General features: G+C 37.2%; 1 protein-coding gene and 1 long non-coding RNA gene across 2 annotated transcripts in view; one reads left to right on the top strand and one right to left on the bottom strand.

The window, feature by feature from the left end:
* LOC121423472 lies at nucleotides 1-14,024 on the bottom strand. The gene is made up of 3 exons (XR_005971290.1): nucleotides 13,937-14,024; nucleotides 859-864; nucleotides 1-83 (listed from the first exon to the last, which is right to left on the bottom strand). It is a non-coding gene; the product is annotated as an uncharacterized LOC121423472 (long non-coding RNA).
* LOC121423471 (fizzy-related protein homolog) overlaps nucleotides 13,963-23,980 on the top strand; it is a 14,424-nt gene continuing 4,406 nt past the window's right edge. The window contains exons 1-9 of the mRNA XM_041618820.1: nucleotides 13,963-14,071; nucleotides 14,435-14,606; nucleotides 17,542-17,752; nucleotides 18,923-19,106; nucleotides 19,676-19,741; nucleotides 20,559-20,661; nucleotides 21,756-21,934; nucleotides 22,709-22,942; nucleotides 23,823-23,927. Coding sequence (XP_041474754.1) covers nucleotides 13,997-14,071; nucleotides 14,435-14,606; nucleotides 17,542-17,752; nucleotides 18,923-19,106; nucleotides 19,676-19,741; nucleotides 20,559-20,661; nucleotides 21,756-21,934; nucleotides 22,709-22,942; nucleotides 23,823-23,927 — 1,329 coding nt within the window. The 5' untranslated portion in view covers nucleotides 13,963-13,996. The remainder of the gene's footprint in view (nucleotides 14,072-14,434; nucleotides 14,607-17,541; nucleotides 17,753-18,922; nucleotides 19,107-19,675; nucleotides 19,742-20,558; nucleotides 20,662-21,755; nucleotides 21,935-22,708; nucleotides 22,943-23,822; nucleotides 23,928-23,980) is intronic.

Below are 23,980 nucleotides of genomic sequence, written 5' to 3' on the forward strand. Positions count from 1 at the left end.
AATGAAAATAGATGCCGGAGCTTGTCTGTGATTGTGATGATCTACTGTTTGTAAAACCAAAGTCACTTAAATTTGTTTGATACCTGGTAAGTATATGGTCAATGATTTATTCTATGCTCATTGTAGTATTTTATAGGTATTACTTGTGCATTATTATTTATGAGATCTCATAATAACGTTGTAAATTATGCCACAGAGTGGGGACATCAAATCCATTCCTTCATTTCCACTCCAGCCAGTGCAAAGCTAAGCTCCACAGCTAAACGGGCGCGGGCGGCGTCGCCGTCGCGGGACTAACGCCCGGTACGTACGTAGGATGGGGGGCCGGGTGTCCGGACACTTTATATTTTTGAAGCCTTTTTTTTCTTAGGATTACACTAAAAATATGAATTCAATGGAAGTAATCATCTTCTATTTTGTTCTCTATAATATTTCCTAACATTTTGTACTAATTAAAATTGATGAAACTTTGCTTGCAAATTTTTCCAAATGACTTTCTAAAAATTGTAAAACTGATCGTCCGGACACACAACAACTGGGTTGGTATACTACTCGGACGCTCATGCCATAGGCATAGCAGGGCCGGGGCACGGCGTCTGACAATTCATACACGAAGTCAATCCAACGGAGTCCAAGTGCCAATGGGTGATTTCAAGTACAGTGTTGAAATCTGGTGTTTTGTTGTGACAACAATAGCCACAAGGCACAACACCGTAGGCCTACTTGAAATCAGGCTAGTGTTTGGGATTGACCTCGGAAATATTAAGATATTGCCTACCTAGACTAGAGTTTAAATATAACATTTCCTCTGCCCGACGGGGTAGTGCTGTAGCCGAACCGAACGGAAGTTTGCCGAACTTGACACTTCCGAACCGAGCGCAAACAGTAGAGGCGCACGGCCAATATTGGAGACTGTCTCCAATGTGGGAGATTATCTCCTATATCAGAGACTTTTGTGAAGAATTTGGGTATCCAATTTCAGAGACGGTCTCCAGTTTTGGAGACCAATTTCCTTTGTGTACATTTGCGGCAAAAGGATTACCTTGGCGGCAAATAAAAATGTGATAAGCAGATTCCTCATGAAAAATTACCCCTTTTCACCATCTACTTTAAAAATTCACCGTCTACTTTTGTTTTGATAAGGATTTTTGTTGTCAATCACACACAGAACAAATGGGCTTCTGACCTCAGTGAGACAAATTTTGGGTGGAAAAGATCATGCTTTTGTTGGTGTTGTTTCTTTTGTCCTTTTGCAAAGCAAGTCTCCAATGTGGGAGATTGTCTCCCCTATTGGAGAGAGTCTCCCATATTGGAGAGAATCTCCCATATTGGCCGTGCGCCTCTACTGGCAAAGACCTGGTTCGGTGGTTCGTTGAAAATAAAAATTGGCATATTAATTTTGCAAATTGATATGTACAACAGCGTGGACTACATAGATTTAAGTATGAAAAAAATAAACATTTATAGTGGTTAGTGATTGTGCACAATAAGAATTCTATACAAAATATTTTTTGAAATGAAATCCACTATGTCTATGAAAGCTCCCATCTCTGGTCTGGTATTTTTTCTTGATAAAATGAGGGGACATTTGAAGCTAAACTCGGTATAAAAGTGTGGTGTAATTACGTACAGTGTATTGACATGATCGTGATCGTAATCGGACCTAATTTTGTATTTAATAAAGAAAAAGGACCAGACATAAATTCATTCCTTGTAAACGACAAAGTATGAAAATAAATGACAGCTTCAGTCTCATCTTTGATTGAATTTTTATCAGTTTCAAAATTTTTTATAAACATGAACATATTTTTTTTCTTCGTAAAATGTGGGGACATTTTAAGCTTAACTCGGTTAAAAAGTGTAGTTGAATTCAGTATTGCTGTAATCGGATGTACATTTAATTGTTTTGTATTTAAAAAAGAAAAAGACGACATAAATTAATTCCTTGTGACTGACAAAGTAATGCCATGGTGTATATTTCACCTTCTAAAATTTCCATATAAATATAAAAGATGAATAAATAAGAGATGAAGGAATGAGGGTAGGAAACACAGAAAAGATAAAAATTCAAACCAAATCAACGCATGTTCCCTGATTGCGTTCCAGAAATGGTTGAAAAGGAAAGTTGAAACAGGAAGTCCAATCAACCTGCTCTCAGTTGCTATTATACAGGTAAAATTCGTATTCCGAATTTGAAACGCTTTCCCGTTGTCAATATTTTCTAAAAAGTGGTTTAATCTGGTCAATTACTGAAAATGAAATGATAAATTATCAGTTCCGTCTTGGTTCTGAAGATCAACGCCGAGTGATTTCACAACACTTAAATACATAGTACAGTGCCATGTACTCATTTTCGTGTTTATATGTTTGAAGTCACGTAGCGTTGATCTTTCTGGACCAAGAATGGACTGATATTTTATCTTTTTAAAGTAATTGATTCTTCTTCTGAAAACAGTACAGTCCACCGTCTGGTGTATTGTCGTACTGGTGAAGTGCAGCGTGCAAGTGTATGTACATTATCTGATAAAAAATTGCTTACAGCGTGCAAGTAAAAACAACCACCGTTATTAACGGAGCTGGGTCTTTTGTACCTCTTGTTTAAAGATGTGTAGAGAGGTACAATTAACTGTGCTTTGGGGGAGGGAGTTCCAAAGTCTTATCGAAACTGGGAAGAAGCTCCTCTGGTAGACAAGTGTTCTGGCAAAGGGAACAAGGATCTTCTGAGAATGACCTCTATGCATAGATGTGGATGGAGTGAGGAAAGTAGGTGGGATGAGTGAGTTGGTAATACAGTAGATCATAACCACCTTGGCCTGTGCCCTACGCTCTTGTAAAGTTGGCCATTTGAGCTGGTTCAACATGGCTGCAACACTGCTTGTCCTACGGTGATCATTACAGACAAAGCGTGCATAGCGTCGCTGCACCATTTCAAGCTTTTTTATATTTGCTTGCGTGTGAGGGTCCCATATTATGCTGGCATACTCCATGATTGGTTGCAGGAGAGCTTTGTAGATTGACCAGATTTAACCACTTTTCAGAAAAAAGGGACTTTCTAAAAACATTTCATATTCTTTGAATTGTGAATTTTACCAGTATGATAACAGTTGAGTGGAGGTTGTTTGTCTACTGTTACTTTAGTATATATTACTAATACTATTACCGTAAGTAACGGTGTATTAATCGCACCTTTTTCTCGACGGGATAGAAGCAAAAGTCGGGGTGCGGTTTATACACGGTGACGGGTCTGAGCCAGCCCGCCGTAACCCCTCTCGTACATGTACGATGTCTGCCAGTTCACAACACATCGAGTGGCCGGGTGTAGCCGCCCGGGCAATGGCGTTTAGAGGGGTATGAGCCGCCGGTAATGGGAAGCGATTATTACAATATGCCTTGTAATTAAATGTTGTTGTCCATAACAAATGCACCCACCTTAATGACACTAATTTTTACTTTATTCTCGATTCAAAGTAGTGAAGTTCCCTGGCTAATTTAAAAGAGACGCCAAGCATACTCGGTAATATTTTGTCACTGCAGAGCAAGAGTTGAGTGAGCTTAGAGATTGCGTTGTAATGTGGTTATAGTGCGACTTAAGCTGGCGCTATTCAAAGTCCCGTTTCGCGCCATCTTGTTTTTTTTTTCTTCCTGTTTGCTTTTCATAAGATATCATGTAAACCACGCATGAGAGAGACGGCACGAAGCCCTAAAAAACAACTGGAAAAAATGTAAATTTCTTTGTTTCTTGAACCTTCCTGTAATCCCGTATCCAAAATTCATGCTAAGACATCAAATTTCTGAAAGTGATTGTGAGGTTGTGATGCAAGAAATGTGAATGTTTCTTCCTCCTACGTTGGGAAAGACACAGATCCTAATTTGAAATTTTGATAAGATACTGTATCGTAGTTTGCAATGTAATGGCAGTGCTGTGTGTGTTTGTGTACACTGTGACTGTGAGGTGAGTGAGTGTGTAAGACTGTAAGTTGCCAATATTGTCGGGATCGTTCTTTCTAACATTTGTAGATGAATTGATCAAGAACAGCAGATTTCTGCATACCGGTAATCTCTTTGAATACTTTGAAATCTTAAAAATTTTGTTTCTTCGTACGTCAAATACATGTATGCATGTAACTGTGAGAAGAATTTTTTTTTTTTTTGGGGGGGTCCAAAGTTGGGGGTGCGGTTAATACACGGGTGCAGTTAATACACCGTTACTTACGGTACTTTAGTATATATTTCACAGTTTAAATTGCCTCTTTTATCACATCTATCATTAGATCATGTGTTCTTTCTATAGGAGGGCATTGAAATGTTATTTATTAAAATGATAGACCAGGCAATATCTGTTATATTTTATAGTCTGTGGATTCACCATCAGAGATTGCATTCAACATCTGGCTCCAACCCGAAATTCTTGCTACAGCTCTGATCCATCTACATCATAAAAGAATTGTGGCTGTAGTGAGGTCGACGAACAAAAGACAAGCGTAACAAAGGCCTCTACAGGATTTTGTTGTTTTAATATGTCAATCCGATATCAAATCTGTACAATCAATCAAATCGAATTGGTCATATTAGTCCATTAGTGCTTTTAATCTGTTGATTATTTAATCCTTTTGCACCAATTAGTTCCTGTAAACCGTGAAAACTATGGAGTCAATGATAAAGGAAAAGGAATCATAAATACCAGCAAAACGAAACATCTTAAATATCAATAGAGCAACATCAATCTTTGGAAGACCTAAATAGTCTAATATAAACTAGATTCCAAATTCTCTCCACTATACATATATGATTGTTTACTCATTAAAGGTTTCAAACTACAAACACAATTCAGCTTTGTTCTCACTACAATTATAAGAATAAAAGTACAAATCAACAATCATTCTTTATATATCATATAATAAATTTAGTACAAAATGTAGTTTCATGTAATAACTACATGTAATCAGTCTTATTAGATTACAAAGGTGTACAGTAAGCCTGTTATAGCTTGTACATACATGCACATACATTATACATACTACATACGCGTTATCATTTGTCATTGTGAACCAAGAAAAAGATCTCTAAAATTTCACTTTGTGCAGAGACCATAATTAAAAATACATAAAATAAAACATCAACTAACCTCTTTGCTTGCTTTCTCGAGTAAATTATATGTCTTCTGAGCCAGGATGTTTCTGATTTTGAAGGGCAAAATCCTGGTCCCTCACACAACCCAATGTCCAAAAATCAAATGCACTGTCATGGTGCTATGTAAGTGTACTCATTGACTAAGGGAGTGCTAGAGTGCTAGTGAAAGTATACATACAAAAAGTGCTAAATCACTTCTGCGCTAATTTATAGATTTAGATGTACTTTCATCACAAGAATTTTCTTTGAAAAAACATCAAGCGCGTTCTTCATGCCATCGACACCTTAATCGTTTGGGCTTCACTAGCATAGTGTTGTCAGTCGGTCCGGGATCGGGATGAATTCCCGGCGGTCTGAGGCTCCGAGACGGTTCCGGGATCAATCAACTTAGACCGTATCCCGGCAGGAAAATAAAATCAATAATGGCCAAATTCATGTTGTAATATTTCCCTAATTAGTAATTGTACTTACAAAATACGAGAGAACAATTTAGTTCAACTGGCTGTGTGCACATGCACCTCGAAATATTACGCAATTACATAGCTATCTGTACTTGTCGATCGCATGAGCATGCACGCAATCTAGCTTTGCACACGGCTCCGAGAGATATACACAGACAACAATCGTCTACTGTATAGTCTCATGTGCAGACCTCTTTCGCCTCAGTTCGTTTTACTGAGTCATTCATTTACCCCATACTTTCGAGTTGAATCTGCTATGATATGTATGGACTAGTGAATTTATCATGAAATAATTTACTAACAATTGACGATGATGATCTATGAGTATTTGCAAATTTAGTCATTTAAAAAAAGTCGCCATTGATTTTGTGATGATTGTATTTGTTGGGGTATTTTTTTGCGAAAGGGTTTGCAAATAACAACTAGACGAATGCGTATCATGTTTCAGCTGGTTAGAGCCGGGAGAGAGAGCTAGAGAGAGAAGGGGGGGGGGGGTTACGGGAAGTGCTTGGTCGTTCACGACTGGGGACCATCCGTCATCTGTTGACTTGATGTTTACAATTGCAAACCAGTCGGTCAAATCATGGAGCTGTTAATAGCTCTATGGTCAAATCATTTCTCCTAGATATATTTCGACTTAAATTATAAAATTGTACCAAAACGCTGTTAGAATTGGCGATGTTTAAAGTGGCGTTGTTTAAACTTTGAAACAACATTGTTTTGAAAGTCATATCATACCCTATATGTTGTAAAAATATGTTGTTAAATGCATCAAACAAATTATCAATGATATTAACAGTTTTAAATGATATCGTTGGAAATTGCAAAAAATATTTAAAAACAAACTGTTTAAAGTTTAAAATTTTTTTTATTGGTTTAATAGTTTAAAAATAGTTGTATATTGACTGGCTTAAACAATGTTTCTTAATATTTAAATAGTTGTTCAAAATATTTTTTTTACTGTGAATAGTCTGAGTATCTATTCAAATAATGTTTTCTCGATCGAAAGTAATTCATGATTAAAGAAAAAATGAGTTTGTTGTTTTGATGCGAAGTGCTGGCCGCCGGGACTAATCTTGTGTAAATTTCCAAATAAGCTTCTCTGATAAGATAGTATTCACTTTTCTCAGTAGTAGTGATATCAAGGAGATATCTCCTTGGTGATATCATACTGTTCAGAGTTACGAGAGAGGGAGAGAGAGAGTGAAACTGAAAGTTAATCCATATTCCGGGTTAGCTAGGGCCACAGGCGCACTGACAAGACATTACGCAATTTGCTTATAACTCTCAACCACGTGCGCACCGACCACAGATCAGTGGCACCGACACGTGTGTTATTGGACTGTCAGATCAGCAGCTGGGTCGACTCAAACATAATTCGGGTCATGTCAGTGGTCATTAATGTTTACAGTTTGCGGTGGTGGCATGCTTTGACTGTCTCATCATTATTTTCCCCACGTTTTGAGTGAATGTTTACAATTTGCGGTGGTGGCATGCACACTTTGACCATGGAGCTAACAGTTAATAGTTCTATGCTTTGACTGTCTGGTGCACCGCCAGTGCGCAATGTACATGTAGGTATACACTTTTGGATTGCATTTGTGCGTGGAGATATGTTTCGGGATTCGGGACGAGCCGGGATCCCGATAAGGAAATTTTGAAGTTGCCGGGACGGTTTCGGACCGGGATTTTTTTTCTAGATAACAACACTACACTAGCACATACATGTACATCATTACACAACTTGTAAGCAGCGAGTGACGTCACCTTAGTGACGCGCAATCGACAATACAACGCAGTTACATGTATATTCACTGAGGTGACGTCACAACCTAGAATATAACAAATGCGATCCTCGCAGCTGTGGTCACGTGATGGCGTATTGAGCTATCACTGATTCAAATCTACACAACCTATGTAATATCATGACGTATTTCGTGATGTATGATGGTGGTCACCAAGTCTGCGCACCTAACGATTTGAGCTAAGATTTCATATGAATTTCTTTTTATTTCACAAAATCTTTCACTTGATAATGTTCCTTACATCATTAGGAATTAGTGTGCCAAATATCTCACAATAAAATTGAAATTTTCTTGGAAAATCCTCGATAATAATAATTCATGACTTTGGATATACATGTAGATAATGGTAAAAAATGATGATTTACTAATACCAAACGGTCCGCTTTCGGCTCTGGACATCAGACGTCTATGCTCAGCTGCTCTCGACTTTGTTCTGAAAATGAGCGCGCGTCAACGGCACGCATTTCCAATCCAATCGGCCGATATGTCCGATGTTTGGGATAGTGCCATATTTACCTTACCTTACCTCAAATACTGGAAGAATGCTAAATCAGTCGAACTTCCAGGGGGGTGTTTCACAAAGATTTAAGTATGACTTAGAGTCGCACTTAAATACCGAGTTGCGTACGGTATGAAAGGCTTGACCGCATTGGTCAGATCGTGTCATGAGGACGCGCACTATTGCGTATCTATCAATAAGATCGCGCGTTGCATATCATGTACGCGTCGGCATTTAAGTGCGACTTAAGTCATACTTAAATCTTTGTGAAACACCCCCCTGGGAGGTGTTTCACAAAGATTTAAGTATGACTTAGGTCGCACTTAAATGTCGACGCGTACATGATATGCAAAGCGCAATCTTATTGATCAATACGCAGTAGTGCGCGTCCTCTTGGCATGATCTGACCAATGCTGTCATGCCTTTCATACTATGCGCGACCAGACATTTAAGTGCGACTCTAAGTCATACTTAAATCTTTGTGAAACACCCCCTGGTCTATCTTGTTGTCAGTTTCCTTCATGCTTCAATAAGTTTAAGGAGGCAGTGGTGCAAGTTGGTGAAAACTGACTTCTCAATTAGGAGTAGTGGGAATCACAATCATTGGAAGGGTGTCGAATTTCCCGCTGTGGGGAACCTCCGCGGTGGCCATTGCATATTTTTTTTGTGATAGAATGAACATGTGCGATCTCGGCAGTGATATTTCTGGCGGAAGTCAATTCTCCCTTACGTGATTTTTTTTGGTCATCAATCTTTTGGAGTCCATAATTAGTGAGGGTCATAATCTCTGGAAGTCAAAATCGTGGATTTTAACCCCTGGAATATTTTTTTTTGAGCAGCAACTTGGATCTACTGTGTGTGCCGTTCAGTAGCAGGTACGGTATGCACTCACACATTGTACGAGGTTAGTATGTACTAACCTCGTACAATAGACCGTGTTTGACCCTGGATTTCGAAGTAGTCGGCAAACATCGCTTCATTGCTGAAGTAATATTTGCCGAAGCTCCTTCTCGCTACGCACCGGGGCTCTTGCCGGTAAGTAGCAAGAGTTTGTTGAATATAACAATAATAATAAAATAATAATCCGATAAAAAAAGCACATTTTGCTTACCTCGGCCTCGAAAGTGACTTCGCTTGTCTCTTCCACGGAAATACAAGGAAGCCCGTTGGTGGCGCTAATAATTTCACAACCTTGATTCAGCTCCTCGGTAATTTTATAACTGTATCTAAATTCTTTGAATGCGCAATCCTCATGATTAATTTACTAATTATGGGCACCAATTAATGAAATGCCTTCAAAAAACATAATTAATGATTATTATTGGTGATGATAACACTCATTTGCATTAATTTAAAAAGATGACTGATAAAAAAAAAAATGAAAATAATATACGTGCCTGGAAAGAAACCAGCAGTACAAGCTTTGACGAACGTCAATAATACGTATACGGTATACCAAAGTCTATACAATGAAAAGATTGGACACTTCACGGACTTTGCGTAATGCCTTGCGTCGATATGCGTGTAAAATAGTGTAGGTGCCTATTCTTTCCCTTGTCGTGTCTTTGATATGAATATAAATCGCGCGCCCTCTTCAGGAGAAAATTGATATCAACGCTGACTGATTTCTATCTCCGTAAAATCTTCACTAAAGATCAAGAAAATATACATATTTTTAGAAAGAAACTTCAAGGAGAAGTCACGGAAGGATCTAAATGATTCGGTAAGTGTCATAGCAGGATGTGGAATATTTATTTATACATAATATTTTATGTGGGCAAAAGCCCACTGTATTTTAGAAGTGTAGTGGTGTGTCGCGTGCGTATGACTGATAATCCTTCACTCGCGAGACGATATGAACCCATGGGTGGTACGGTATGTTCATGTATCTTATGCATGCAAGTCCCTTACAAGTGCAGGTCCCTGTAGATATGGGAGGGAGTTGAAGTCATTTTCGTCCGATATTTGGAACTGTTTGATGTTTGGGGACTTTACTCTCAGCCTACATGTATTCTGTAGAATTGAATTATTGTTCATGTAACTGTAAGGGAGGCTACGCAAATCAATTCAGGGATCTCTTTGAAAAGATAAAATAAATTAAGTACACATCCAACTTCATTCACTGTTGCCAAAAATGTACGTGATTGATTCCATCAATCGCAACTATGGAAAGCCAGCAACATCATATATTTATTGCATATTCAAAATATATTCTAACTATATTCTTACATGTACATCCATCTTTTTCTTAAGAAGTTGGTGTGCTTCTCTTTGTTTACAAAGTACATTGTGCAAAATCTCTGGAGAAAAAATTATGACGTTGATGGATTTCCATAGGCCTGTAGTTGAGGTTGATCGGATCAATCATAACTCTTTGTAAGAAGGGACCCAGGGCCCCCTGTCTTACAACTCTGATGATAAATACGTTCAACTTCTGTAAATACCGTAAACATTCTGCAATTTCCTGTTGGAAATAATGGGTTGGACAAAGTATACAACTAGACATCGTCTTCTTTCTCATGTGTTTCTGTTGTTGGAAAGAAATGTCAATCTTAAATATTGAAGGACAGAATTTATGAAGCCATGTTTCGTATGATTGAGGGGGTAGAGAAAAGCTCTTGCAGCAGACTATGGATGTTCCCGTTAAGAATGCTAAAAAAGTTGTCACAGTTTCAGAATTTGTTTGAAAATTCATCAGGTATTAGTAGTAATCACACGCATTTGCATGGAAGTTCTAGGTGATTATGAGAAGAAATATTATATTACATGTATATTACAGTACAGAGTATCACTTATCCAATGTCAATACATGTAATGGAGTCAGTATGACAGTAGTTCAACATATGTACATGTATAATGTAATGTACATGAATAAATGTGAGAGATAAGACTTTAAATGAAGAAATAAAAGAGAGGAGAATGAGGAAGTACATGTAGATATCATTGAATTATGAATTTGTAAGATCACATTACTAAAAACCTACATGTACATGTACATGTATGGGTCTTCAGACAGGCACCTTGCCCGGCTGGGTTTGGGGACCAACCTACATTCTTTCCCGTAGCTCTAATACTCAACCATCTTAGGTTTCAAATTACTCTGTATCCTACTGTACATGTACATTATTTGCCTTTTTGGGGAATGCTTTTTCTCTGTCCATCAGCCATGATATGATGAACATAAAAACTTCAACATGTGTATGGTGTATGAAGTGTATCAAGTTTATAAATCCAGGGTTAATATCTAGAAATTTTGGAGAGTCGATGTTGGTTTGGTGTTTACTCAGCAGCATTCACCCAGTAGCAGCCATACGTATAATAATTAAAAACTTGCATGACAGAACAAGTCTGGTTTGAATTTAAAGAAGCTGTTGCAGATGAATGCTTCTTGATAAAAAAAGAAAGAAAGATCAAGTCAACAAGACTGCTCCTTTTTATAGTTTGCTTATAAATTGTCAATACCCACATACACTGCACATGCGAATTTGTTAAGTAAATAACATGTTGAGTTATAGGATTCAAATTTCCCGGCTTTGGAAAGCTCTACATGTTGATCAAAGGTCATTCTGTCTTGTACACAAAAAAAGATTATATCCTGCAAGTAAGGACTTGTAGCCTAATTATGGCTGTTCAGAATCCTTCTCAAGAAAGCTTTATTTAAATCCACAAATAAGGAATGGGATAGAAATGACAACATTTTTTTTAATTCTGAAGTACTTAAAAAAGAACTACATGTTAATACTGAATTTCATGAAATCTTCTCAGATCTGACTCACAGTGAGACTGAGGTACTCATTTGGGAATGGTTTTATCATTCATTCTCCAAAAGTTTGACTAAATGCATACATGTACATGTATATCTTTCTCCGGGATTTCACATCATTGGAACAATTTTTATGTACTGCTGCTGTGGAATGAAATACATGTATTCCTGCATTTCTAAAGTTAGTGAGTGGTTGTTTAATTTATTGTTCTGTTTTGTTGTGTGTTGGTTTTTATTTTTTGACAAACCTGGTTGTTTAATTTATTGTTCTGTTTTGTTGTGTGTTGTTTTTTATTTTTTGACAACCTTTTAAGTATCAAATTCAGTTGAGGGTCTTTTATTTTTAGTGATGTCCGATCTATCCAAAGCAACTTGAAATGGTACTTTGGTCCTTGGAAACTTTGCGGAGTGGATTTGGCATATTACAGATCCCACCTTTTATTATAATTTATACATGCAGTTTGACTTGGACTAAAGTTAAAGGGGAAGTTCACCCTGAAGAAAACTTTGTTGTAAAAATAGCAGAAAAAATAGTAAAAAATATTGGTGAAGGTTTGAGGAAAATCCGTTAAAGAGTAAGAAAGTTATTAGAGTTCAAAATTTTGGATTTGTGACGTCATAAACGAGCAGCTGCCCCATGTGTTATGTAATATAAAATGTATGAATTTCAGATTTTGTATGGTTCCTGATGACTTAATTTTGTTTTCTTTTCATGATCGGGTGTGAAATGATTTGTCTATTGATATACAAAAGTTACAGTGAAAACCATTTTCAATTTTCTGAGGAAATGACATTTCATTGATTTTTTACCATTCGCTATGTAGGAATGCTGCTCGCATATGACGTCACAAATCAAATAATTGAAATTCTAATAACTTTTTAATTATTTGATGAATTTTTCTCAAACCTTCGGCAATATTTTTTATTATTTTTTCTGCTATTTTTACAATAAACTTTTTGTCGGGGTGAACTTCCCCTTTAAGATACATGTACACAGTGGTGCTAAAAAGTGTTCAAGTTCTGCCATGTTATATATATGTTATATTGTGAACTCAGGTGATATTATAAATTACATTCCATAAAGTTTATTCTCTGGGCTCACCCCTGCCCCGGGGACCTCGACACTGTTCGGGCTGCTGCAGTAAGGCTAACCCTACATTGTCATGTTGCTGTCTTCATTCAACATTCAGCATGAAGGAGTGCTTTTTTTTTGGTGCTGTCACTAGTTTCAAGCACCATATACATGTACCTGTACTAAAAAAAAGAACAATAAACATTTCTATTTTGTCATGACTTATAAGTTATAAGCAATCTTATGACCAGTTGGCATGTTCAATGTTGACAATGCTCTTCCAGAATATACTGTACCTGTATGATGCCTCAAGATGGATATTGATTATTGAACCCTTTTAAAGTATAAAAGAGCAGAAGTGTTCCTTGCATTTTTTGCAAGCGTATTCAGCCGCTATACTACTATGCATCCGTACATGCATTATAATATATTACTACTGTATGTGATTACTTGCATTTTTCCCCCAGGTACATGTGCATGTATATTTTTATACAACCCATACATTACGATGATGATGATAATGTGTTCTTGTATAGTGCCAGGTTTCTGCCTCAGCTGGGCACTCATGGCGCTTGCTAAAAAATAGTTCAAATATTTCATGAATTTCAATGTCTTCAAAGTGCTTAGAGTCATCATTCGTCATCATTTTTGATGTGGTTCAATTATTAATGCAACCTCTTGTAAACCAGCATGTGCATACATTTGTCCATGTATTCCATTAGTATGAACAACAATATTTGCATGTAATTTACATAAACACACATTATAGCCCCACTCACCATAACACTTTGTACAAATGATAACTTCCTGTCTGTGTAATTAACACCTTTAGTAGAGTAAAAGGGAAGTTATTTATGTTGTATTCACATTTCCCCTTCTGTGCCTGCATGGTGAGTCAAAAACAGCCAATTCATATATTTCTACACAATTTTAATTATCAAATAAAAATGGCAGATTTTGACTCTGTACGGCTACCGTAGGGGAAATGTAAGAAATAGTGGGGCTTTGTATTCAATCTTAAAATAAACTAAACAAATATGAGTAGGGCAGAAAAAGTGTCTTATCCAAAACAGGTGGGGGGGGGGGGGAGGGGGGACTGCTGGTAATAAAGAGAGTCCTACATCTTTTTAAGTACAGTATGTACTATGTAGCACCCTTCAAGTAACTGTCTCCCCCCCTCTCTCTCTCTCTCTTTTTCACACAGACAGATTCCCATACTGCTGTGTTTGTGTGTATGTGCAGTTCAGTGCCAAAACAGAGGTAACAATGGAACCGGAATTTGAGAGAAGATTACTCAGGCAGCAAAATGGACAGTCACCAATTGGCTCACCAACAACTCTGGTAAGATAAGATTTGATTTTTTTTTGCTCTTATTTATAACACTGTATCACCATGATAGAATATGTACCCACGCAATATGACTGGATGCTATTTAGCATTACTGTGACCCAAGCCAACAAATATTTTATTTCAGAAATTTTATTTATCCACTTATACCATTTTTTATTTTTTTGTTTATTTATTTATTAATTTATTTATTTTCTTGTTTGTTCCTTCGTTCCTTTGTTCATTCATTCATTCATTTTTTTTTTTTTTGGGGGGGGGGGGCGAAATAGCCCTAAGCCCCTGTGTAATTTTTTTCCGTCCTGTTACATGTACCTTACCATCACGAAGTAATGAATCCAACTCTTTTGTTGATTACAGCCAATCTCACCAGGCAAGGCTGCATCCCCATCCAAGGACCGTTACAGTGACCGTTTCATTCCCAGTAGAGCAGGCAGTAATTGGCAGGTAGGCTTTGGATCTATCCAGCAGGAAACAGATGAAACACAGCCGACTGGAAGGAGAGGCAAGGAGGTCGGAGACTCCAGTAAAGGTGAGAAACCTTTGATAAAACTAGTAGTTATTGTGACTGAAAACCATATTTAAGTTAAAAGGGAAGTTCATCCTGACAAAAAGTTGGTGTAAAAATAGCAGAAAAAATAATTAAAAAATATTGCCAAAGGATTGAGAATAATCCATCAAAGAATAAAAAAGTTAGAATTTTAATTATACATGTATGATTTGTGACATCATTTGCAAGCAGCTCTCTTACATAATCAGATGGTACATGTAATAAATCAATGAAATGCCATTTTCTAACAAAATTGAAAATGGTTATTACTGTACCTTCAGTATATCAACAGGCAAATCATTTCACATCCATTCATAAACAGAAAATAAAACATAAGCAAGGCTCGACATTAGCGGTGGCCCGGGGCCACCAAAAATTCATCTCGGGCAACCATTATTGAAAATATGTTAAGTTTTGGTGGCCCGAATCGGGCCACCAATAATTTTCAAAGTAGCAAAATTCTCCCGATTTTGCATGTATTTATCGACTTTCTACAGTTCAAATTGCAAGCCAATTCGTCATGCGCCTTTTTTGTTAATCTACACACAAAGATTGCATAGTCATGACAGTACGTAGGCCTACCGCTAGCATACAGTAACTATTATTCAGCCGGCCGCGCCGGCTGTCTGGCTGAGCTTTGCGTGCATGAAACCACTGCAGCTAGCTAGCTGTGCGCGAGCTGACTATTCAGACTCAGGGAGCTGCGATACGAAATGTTACTGCTAAGAAATCTTCCCCAGAACTCTGAAAATCTACGTCAAAGTCACATTTTACACCAATGAAATGCCCTTCTACAGTCCGTATTACTGAAACCTGATTATCTGCAAGCATTAAAAGGAGGAATTATGACCTCTCTTTTGACTCAAAAAGATCGATTTCCAAATGCATTAATACACATAAAACACATACATGTAGGTGAGTACCGGTACATCACAGTCCCATATGTGCATTTGTATGTATGTTGATATTTGGTTTATTTCGAAGCTGTGTCTCTTCTAGCCAAAAATAAATATGCAGCTTCTTTCTTTCTTGTTTACAAATGACTTCTTAAACCACTCTTAAGGAAGTAAATACTTTGGGAAGGCATGTCATTGATATGAAATGTGAATTTTTCCATCATTTTGTCGAATATAGGGAAGGAATTTTCTCACTGTTTTTTCCAGATAATTTTTGCCGTTTTCTCATTTTTTTCTTTCATTTTTTTTACAGTGATTAAACCATTTATACCCCTTCCCATTGAATATGCCTGATTAAAGAACATGTTTCTACTGAATAAAAATAATAATTTTCCCCATTTTTAGATAATTTTGTCTTATTCATTTTTCTTACATTTTCTTTTGTTTTTTCTCAAATGTTTTTTTCCTGTTCTTTGTTTTTTCTTTCTTCATTTTTTCTTTTGTTTTATTTCACTTATTCATTTTTTACAATTTTTGATTTCTTTTTTCAGTATACTATTCTAAAATTGATTTTTTTTATTTCCCCCTTTTACACATGAAAATAAACTGGATTTGGGGCCTGCATAATCTAGGTTTTATGATCAAAAAGGAAGAAAGGAAAAATAATTGTTTTGTAAATCTATCTGAGTTTGCTACATGTATATGCACTATTTATTTACTTTTGAGTGTGTGTCGATACGGAGATTAAAAGTCCACAACCTGGGAACAATACAATTCTTTTATTCTCTTTCAATCATTTCATATTTACAATGATAGAACAATTTATATATTACCACAAAATAAGCAAAGTAAAATAACAGCAAGCACGATTTACATACAAGATGTACAAAGAATAGTGGTCCGTGTTAGTGACTGCAGAATATTTCAATTTGTTTTATTCATTTTAAATTAATGTTTTTCTTTATATTTTCCGGGCCACCAAACTTTACTAATGGGCCACCAAAAAAATTATTTGAAGGTTTTGGTGGCCTGTTCGGGCCACCACCAAAAAAAAGTTAATGTGGAGCCTTGACATAAGTAATCAAGAACCAAGAAAAAATGGAATTTATGCATTTTATATTACATAACGTATGGGTTAGCTTTTTCGTTTATGACATCACAAATCCACAACTTAAAATTCTAATGATAAGTTTCTTGATATTTAATTGATTTTCCTCAAAATTCACCAAAATATATATTTTTTCTGCTTTTTCTACAACAAACTTTTCTTTAGGGTGAACTTCCCCTTTAAGCAGGGGCAGATCCAACTGTGTAGGAGAAAATTGGGCACTCTTAAATTATTATTTTTTTTCTATTTTTCATTCAGCTGGATTTTCAACTCCATATAAAGTGCCAATGCGCACACAATGTTTAATGCTTAATCTCATTGATTAATGCTTATTTGCGCACATCTTGTGATTGTGACCTAACTGGTCTATGCGATGATGCATTATATGTAGGCAAATGGGAATTTAAGTGCAATTTTAGTCTGACTTGAATCTTCGTGAAACATCCCCCTTGTCTAGTTGCCTTTATTATTCTTTGATCTTATGTTTTATTAGGCTTTGTTCATTTGCTGTCACAAGTTATAGGTTGTCTGAAACCTTGTTTATGCCCTTAAATCTTGCAGTAAGTTTAGCTTTAATAGTCTATCTATTCATCATTATTACTGCGAGGCTCATCACTGCCATCACCTTTACCATCATCAACACCATCACCACTATCATCATCATCATCATCTTCATCATCACCACCACCATCACAACCACCATCATCATCCCCACCACCACCACCATCAGCAGCAGCATCATCATCATCATCAGCATCGTCATCATTAGCATCATCATCACCACCACCACCAACACACCCTTTATCATCATCTCCAACAAATTCATCATACACATAATTTTTATGTTGTCACTATTACGCGCACAACCAGCTATATTGCTCAACCTTGCTGTTATCACATGATATTTTCACAGACATGCTAGCCTACCACTGCCTGCTGAAGAACGAGCTCCTTGGAGCAAACATCGACAAGATCAAAGACCCGCAATGCGAGGATAGACGGATGGTCAGTCCGCAGAAGGTCAAGCGTAATCTATTCCAATACAACGTCCAAGCCAAGAGACCAAGCCTTGCTCAAGGAGAGGATTCCCCTCCGTACTCCTTATCCCCAATAGGAAATAAAAGGTGAGTCCTGGATGGTGTTTCATAAAGCTGTGTGTAAAGTTACGCACGACTTGAACCTGTTCTTAGGCGCTAAATAAGTTACATCTAGGGATATCATCTAGCACAAGAAATGGTCACCAGTCGTGCGTAAAGTCATTCATAACTTAAAAGCAGCTTTATGAAACAGGCGATTGATTGCACACTTGGTTTTAACGATTAATTGTACATCGTAGCCAATGCAATCAGTCATATTGAAAAAAATTGTTCCACGATGATTGCCAAGCCTTTTGTCACGGGCCCCTGGGGGCCGTTTCATTAAACAAACAGTCATTTTCATAGACTATATTCATAAGCTATTGAAACTCCTAGCATCAGAGAAAATCGCTGACAAACTTTTGTTCATGAAACGCTCCCCGTGGGCTGTTCAACGAAAGTTGTCATTATCTGACAGTTAAGATAGTAGTGGTCAGACATCCATACTTCAATCAAAACCATGGAATGTTGTCAGACAATAAATATTGATGAAATGCCCCCCCCACACACCTTAGACCACACTCTTAATTGTCCGAGGTTGATAATGACCATACTTGTATCATTGATTTTAACCAATATTATTAAACTTATTTGTGGACTCTATTGTATGTAATGTGGGGGCATTGTGGTCTAGTGGTTAAGACTCTCATCTTTCAATCTGAGGTACGTGGGCTCGATACCCAGTCATGGTGTGTTTTGGTACCCGGTAGGAAAGAATCCTTCGAACGCTCGAGTGCCTGGTCAAGGTAGCAGTGCTAAAGTCAGGGTAATAATAACACAGTCATGTTAAGCAGTGCCCGCTTGGAGAACTGTTTTCGGAACTGAAATGGCTACCCTGGGTAAAATATGACATTGTTATGATTATCATTATTATTTGTCCATTTGTTCTCTATAAACTGGTAATACATGTGTTTTGTCTGTTCATTGTTTACTCCATAATTGACGGAGACTTTGTGCCCTACTGCTTAGTCGCTCCGCTCCCTCACAAATGGATTTCAAGAAATTTGGAGTGCTCCCTATTAAAGCCATCTCTGATAATCTTTGCATGTGTGATGGATCAAGTGGTTATATAATGATCAGTGTATAGGCTTCATCATGCATGCATAAACAAGCCATTTTTAATTCTTGCTATTTCTCATTGATATTTCCCCAATCCAGCCAAAAGCTGCTGAGATCACCACGGAAGCCAATGAGGAAGATCTCCAAGATTCCTTTCAAGGTCTTGGACGCTCCGGAGCTTCAAGATGACTTCTACCTAAACCTTGTAGACTGGTCATCAGGGAATATACTCAGTGTGGGCTTAGGTACATGTGTGTATCTATGGAGTGCTTGCAATAGTCAGGTAGGTACAAGAAAATGAGCGCAGTGGTCTAGGGATTTAAATTGTCTGCAAATACATGTACAGACAGTTAGACCCTAAAGTAGACTGGGCTATTTTGACGTCTGAGAAGACGGCTGCTTCAGCACCCCCCTTATGATCTAGGCCATCGATCGCGCAATCGTGGCGAAAATTGGCATGCACATTTCCCCTGGCATAATCTACAAAACAATATACATGTAATCAGCTTCTGCGAAAAATCTTATTGCTCATTTAACTATGTTAATTCATGCGTAAAATACAAAATTTGCTATGTAATTAATTAAATAATGCCCCTGAAGTTCTAATATTTGGATCAAAGTCTTTTTATTGGAATCTGATCAAATGTACTTTTAAAAAAATTGAACATCATATTTATTTTCTTATGTATTTTATTGTCTTCTAAATTTCTTATGTATTTCTTTCTTTTTCATTTTATTTGTTTTTATTGTTTTTTCAATGGAAATTTGAACCCTGTTGCTTAGGGGCCATATTGTGGAGTCCATTTGACCATGACACCTCTACTGAATGTTTTATTTTTTTTGGTTTCCTAGGTAACAAGATTATGTGATCTCTCAGGGGACGGAGATACAGTTACTTCTGTGTCATGGAATGAAAGAGTAAGTGAATTATTATTCATGCTTGATATTGAAATTAATGGCCTGTATTTGGATGTCGGGTATAACTTAGATAATGGTCTAACTCTTAGTTAAAATCATGGAAAGCCAAAAACATCAAAATCTTGTTCACATTAGTATGTTTCTTTGTTTACTGTGATCTTTACTAAATATTTTATGGTGAAGGTAGCTATCTTATACATCTTTCTCAAACAGTTAAGAATGATTTGAGAGAAAAATAAGCTGATACATTGAAAATATGTGCCACTATTGACAATCCATAATTAAACCACAACTTTAGATTGAATCAGATTTAAATTAAACATGACTTTAGAATACGGACCTATGAGTTCTATACTGTTTGTCACCAATTGATTTAAGAAATTAAAATACAAATTGATTGTTTTTTTGTGGGGGGGGGATGGGATAGATGATAATTATATTGGATGGCGTTACTTCATGAAATACCAGAAATATTCCACATGTTAGGGCCAATATTCCACCCATCTGCAATTCGTGGAATATTTTCCTGAACTCTAGGAATATTTTTTTCGGCTATTTTAACAAAGGGTGAGCTTTCCCTTTAAACAAAATTAGGCTTTAAGCTTTAGGAGCTTTGTATTATTTACTTGCCATAAAATTTCAGGAATGTGTCCTCTACCTAAACACAAATGGAAAGAATTAATAAAAAAATTGTTAAAAGGGACATTGAAGCTAGGAAAAGCTATTCATAGCTATTATATTGAATTATTTTATGCTCAGGTAAACATAGGGTCTTTACTTTGATCTTGAAATTGGCAATACTGTTTATATATTACAGGGGAATCTGGTAGCCGTTGGAACACACAAAGGTCTTGTTCAGGTATGGGACTACGCAGCTCAGAAGAAACTACATGCATTGGATGGCCATGCAGCGAGAGTTGGTAGGTACCGAGACAATCATAGAGTAGGATAATAATGATGATGATGATAATCCATAATTCATTGTACGAAATAGACATGAAATGAAATACTCCAAAAATTTGCTTTGCCCATTTGATCATGGGCCCAGCAGCCGCTGTGCAGCGCCAGATTGACGAGGCTCTGTCCGTTTAATCGTTGAACGCCAAACAGGGTAGCAGCAACTTCCATCTTGTAACGTCTTTTGGTAATGATAATAGCATTAAAAACAACAAATTGATAGCAATGATAATTATAATAATAATAATGATAATAAAAATAATAATGGTAATAATGATAATCACAATAATGATTATGATGATAATGATAGTTATGAAAATAATAATAATAAAAATAATGATAATGATCATAATAAAGTGTTCACTGTATTCAAGGAATTATTCCTTATGGGTACCCATTCACCTCGCCTGGATTGAATGCAATCACAAATTCTTTGCAAGTCAAATTGACCCATCCCAGTTGATTAATGTTATGATAGAAGAGGGAGGGAGATTATGAGGGGGAAGTGGGGGGGGGGGGGATAACAAAGGCTGTGAAAAATAGAGATTCAAGATAATTTATTGTCATGCATAAGAATACACAATATTTGTTTTCGGGCATAAAGTTACAAACATGAATACAATAAACAATGGCATAAATAATACATTTAACAAACAATCATAACTGTTAAAATATGTATTGCACAACTGTACGAGAAGAAAAGAGAGAGAAGGAAAGGGGGAGAATGAGATCATAGAGGAAAGAAGAGAAAAAATAAAAGATAAGAAAAGAAGAGAAGTCAGAGAGAAATAGAACAATGCATTTGTGCAACCTACTTGTACAGTACCAGTCACACCTCTCTAACACCCGTGTACCCGTCCCTTGCTCTCTGGCTGAAACAGGCAAACAGGTATCAAAAACGCATGACTGGCACTGTACCTCCACCCCACAACCCCCACACCAGAGTACCCTGAAGAGAGAGGAGGGAAGTAACATTTTGACAATTCGTACGAACTCTTACTTGTCCATACTCTCTCTTGCAATCAATTCAACATAAGTTCACCTTATTCACACACAGGGGCACTGGCGTGGAACGCAGACAGTTTGTCGTCCGGCAGCAGAGATCGAATGATCCTGCAGAGAGATATCCGCATGCCAGGGGTCATCCGACGGCTCGGGGGTCATCGTCAGGAGGTGTGCGGTCTGAAATGGTCTCCTGATCATCAGCATCTAGCTTCAGGAGGCAATGATAATAGGGTAGGTGGTATGCAGTGCATCTAAAAGAATTTGTTCTGTAATCTGATTGGTTCAAATCGGATCACGTGATATTCAGCGAATTGCACTATTGCATCCAAAACGCACTATCCTGCACTCTGACGTCATACCAAAAGTACTATCCTGCACTCTGACGTCAGAGTGCAGGATAGTGTGAGGTCTGGAATTATCTAGAATTTAGATAAAATATAGCATTTGGGGCAACTCAGTAACATGGGGGGTTGTATAAAACAAACAATGCACGCATTCTTGTGCATAGAGAACCTAAATAATGAACTCTGTGCTCGACTCGCCAAATGGATATACCGCACTCGGTCCTGCGGACCTTGGTGCGGTATATCAATTGGCTCTTCTCGCACATCGTTCATTATTTGACCCTGCATGCACGTGCTTGCATGCATTATTTCTATAATAAACGCTTTGGAATGGCTTCCAGCTAAAAAATATATTGCTGTGGGGGAAATGGTTATGTATTTGGAATGCCAATAAACTCAACTTTTAACACCAGAACAACACCAGAAAGTTGGAAAACAATTTATGCTTGCGTGAATGCTGCCCACCTAAATAAAGGTTATGAAAGTTAGGCTAGAGAGGAATTAGCTTTCTAGTACTTTTCAGTTTTTCAGTGGTGAGTCCTTAGGAAATTGCAAAGTTAATAATGTTATGATGAATTAATGATTTCCTTCAACAGTTTGGATCAAATTCTTGTTTCATAAAGCTGCAATCTAAACTACCAATCTCCTCTTTCTTTTCCAGCTGTTTGTATGGAACCACTCCAGCACCTCCCCCGTCCAGCAGTACACCGAACACAGTGCAGCGGTGAAGGCCATCGCCTGGTCACCCCACCAGCACGGTCTCCTTGCATCAGGGGGCGGTACGGCAGATCGATGCATCAGGTTCTGGAACACACTCACCAGCCAACCCCTCAACTACGTAGACACCGTCTCGCAGGTCTGCAACCTGGCCTGGTCTAAACACGATAATGAACTGGTAAGGAAGGAGGAATTTCACTCAATTTCTCATCTCTTTCTCTAATAATGATAATAATAGCCACTTTTTATAAAGCGCTTTTCCCAGAATGGCTTAGTGTGTTACAGCATATTATTACCCCGGTCATTGGATTCATTTCAATCCCGCACAAAAAGTGCACAATTTCCACTTCCTGGGAGCATTTCTTGCATTCATCGCAGCCTCATGGTGCTGGCAAATTCAAATTCAATGGATTATTTATCTTCTGTACTTTGTATTTCTGTTAAAAGATGAGGTTCCTCATGTGTTATTTAGGTTTATAACGTGTAAATACTGCATTTTTCATGTTCACAGTTCTAGTTTGTCAATTTTAGAATGAAGTCCAAATGTGTTTTCATTGTTGCTTTCATTCCCAAGACAAATACAGCCAAAAAAGGAGAGTGAGTGATTTTCAAGTTTGACTCAAATCCTTATATCTTTTCTTGTTGGTATGTTATTTATTTCTGTTGATGTTCTTGTTTTGCCATTTAGGTGTATAAAATGTAAATGCTTTACATGCATTTATCATGTTTACATATTTTGAGCGCAGTAAGCAGCAGTGTTTTGCAGATACCGACACTAAAATGCTTCTCTGATTAAAAAAAAAATCATTTGGCTTTCCTTAGTGTGGATTTGTTCAATGAAGTCAATCAATCGTGACTCTTGTGTTTCATACATTTCTCTTACAATTTCTGCAGACTGTCCATCCTATTTTCTTCTTTTTCTCTTTGTTAATATTGTAACACTTTTATTGTTAATGACAGGAATGAATGTTAATATTTTTTAATTACATACATTTCACCTAGTGGATCGAAAACTATTTCACAAACACTATTTGTTGGTGTTTTTTCTCATTTTCTAGGTAAGCACGCATGGCTACTCGCAGAACCAGATCCTAGTTTGGAAGTACCCGTCGTTAGTCCAAGTGGCCAAGCTTACGGGTCACACCTATAGAGTTCTATATCTGGTAAGTTTTGTGTTTCATTCATGGGTGGGTCCGGTTTGATGAAACAGTCCTTG

The sequence above is a fragment of the Lytechinus variegatus genome, chromosome 11 (genome assembly GCF_018143015.1).
Source record: "Lytechinus variegatus isolate NC3 chromosome 11, Lvar_3.0, whole genome shotgun sequence".
In the NCBI taxonomy this organism is placed as follows: Eukaryota; Metazoa; Echinodermata; class Echinoidea; order Temnopleuroida; family Toxopneustidae; genus Lytechinus; species Lytechinus variegatus.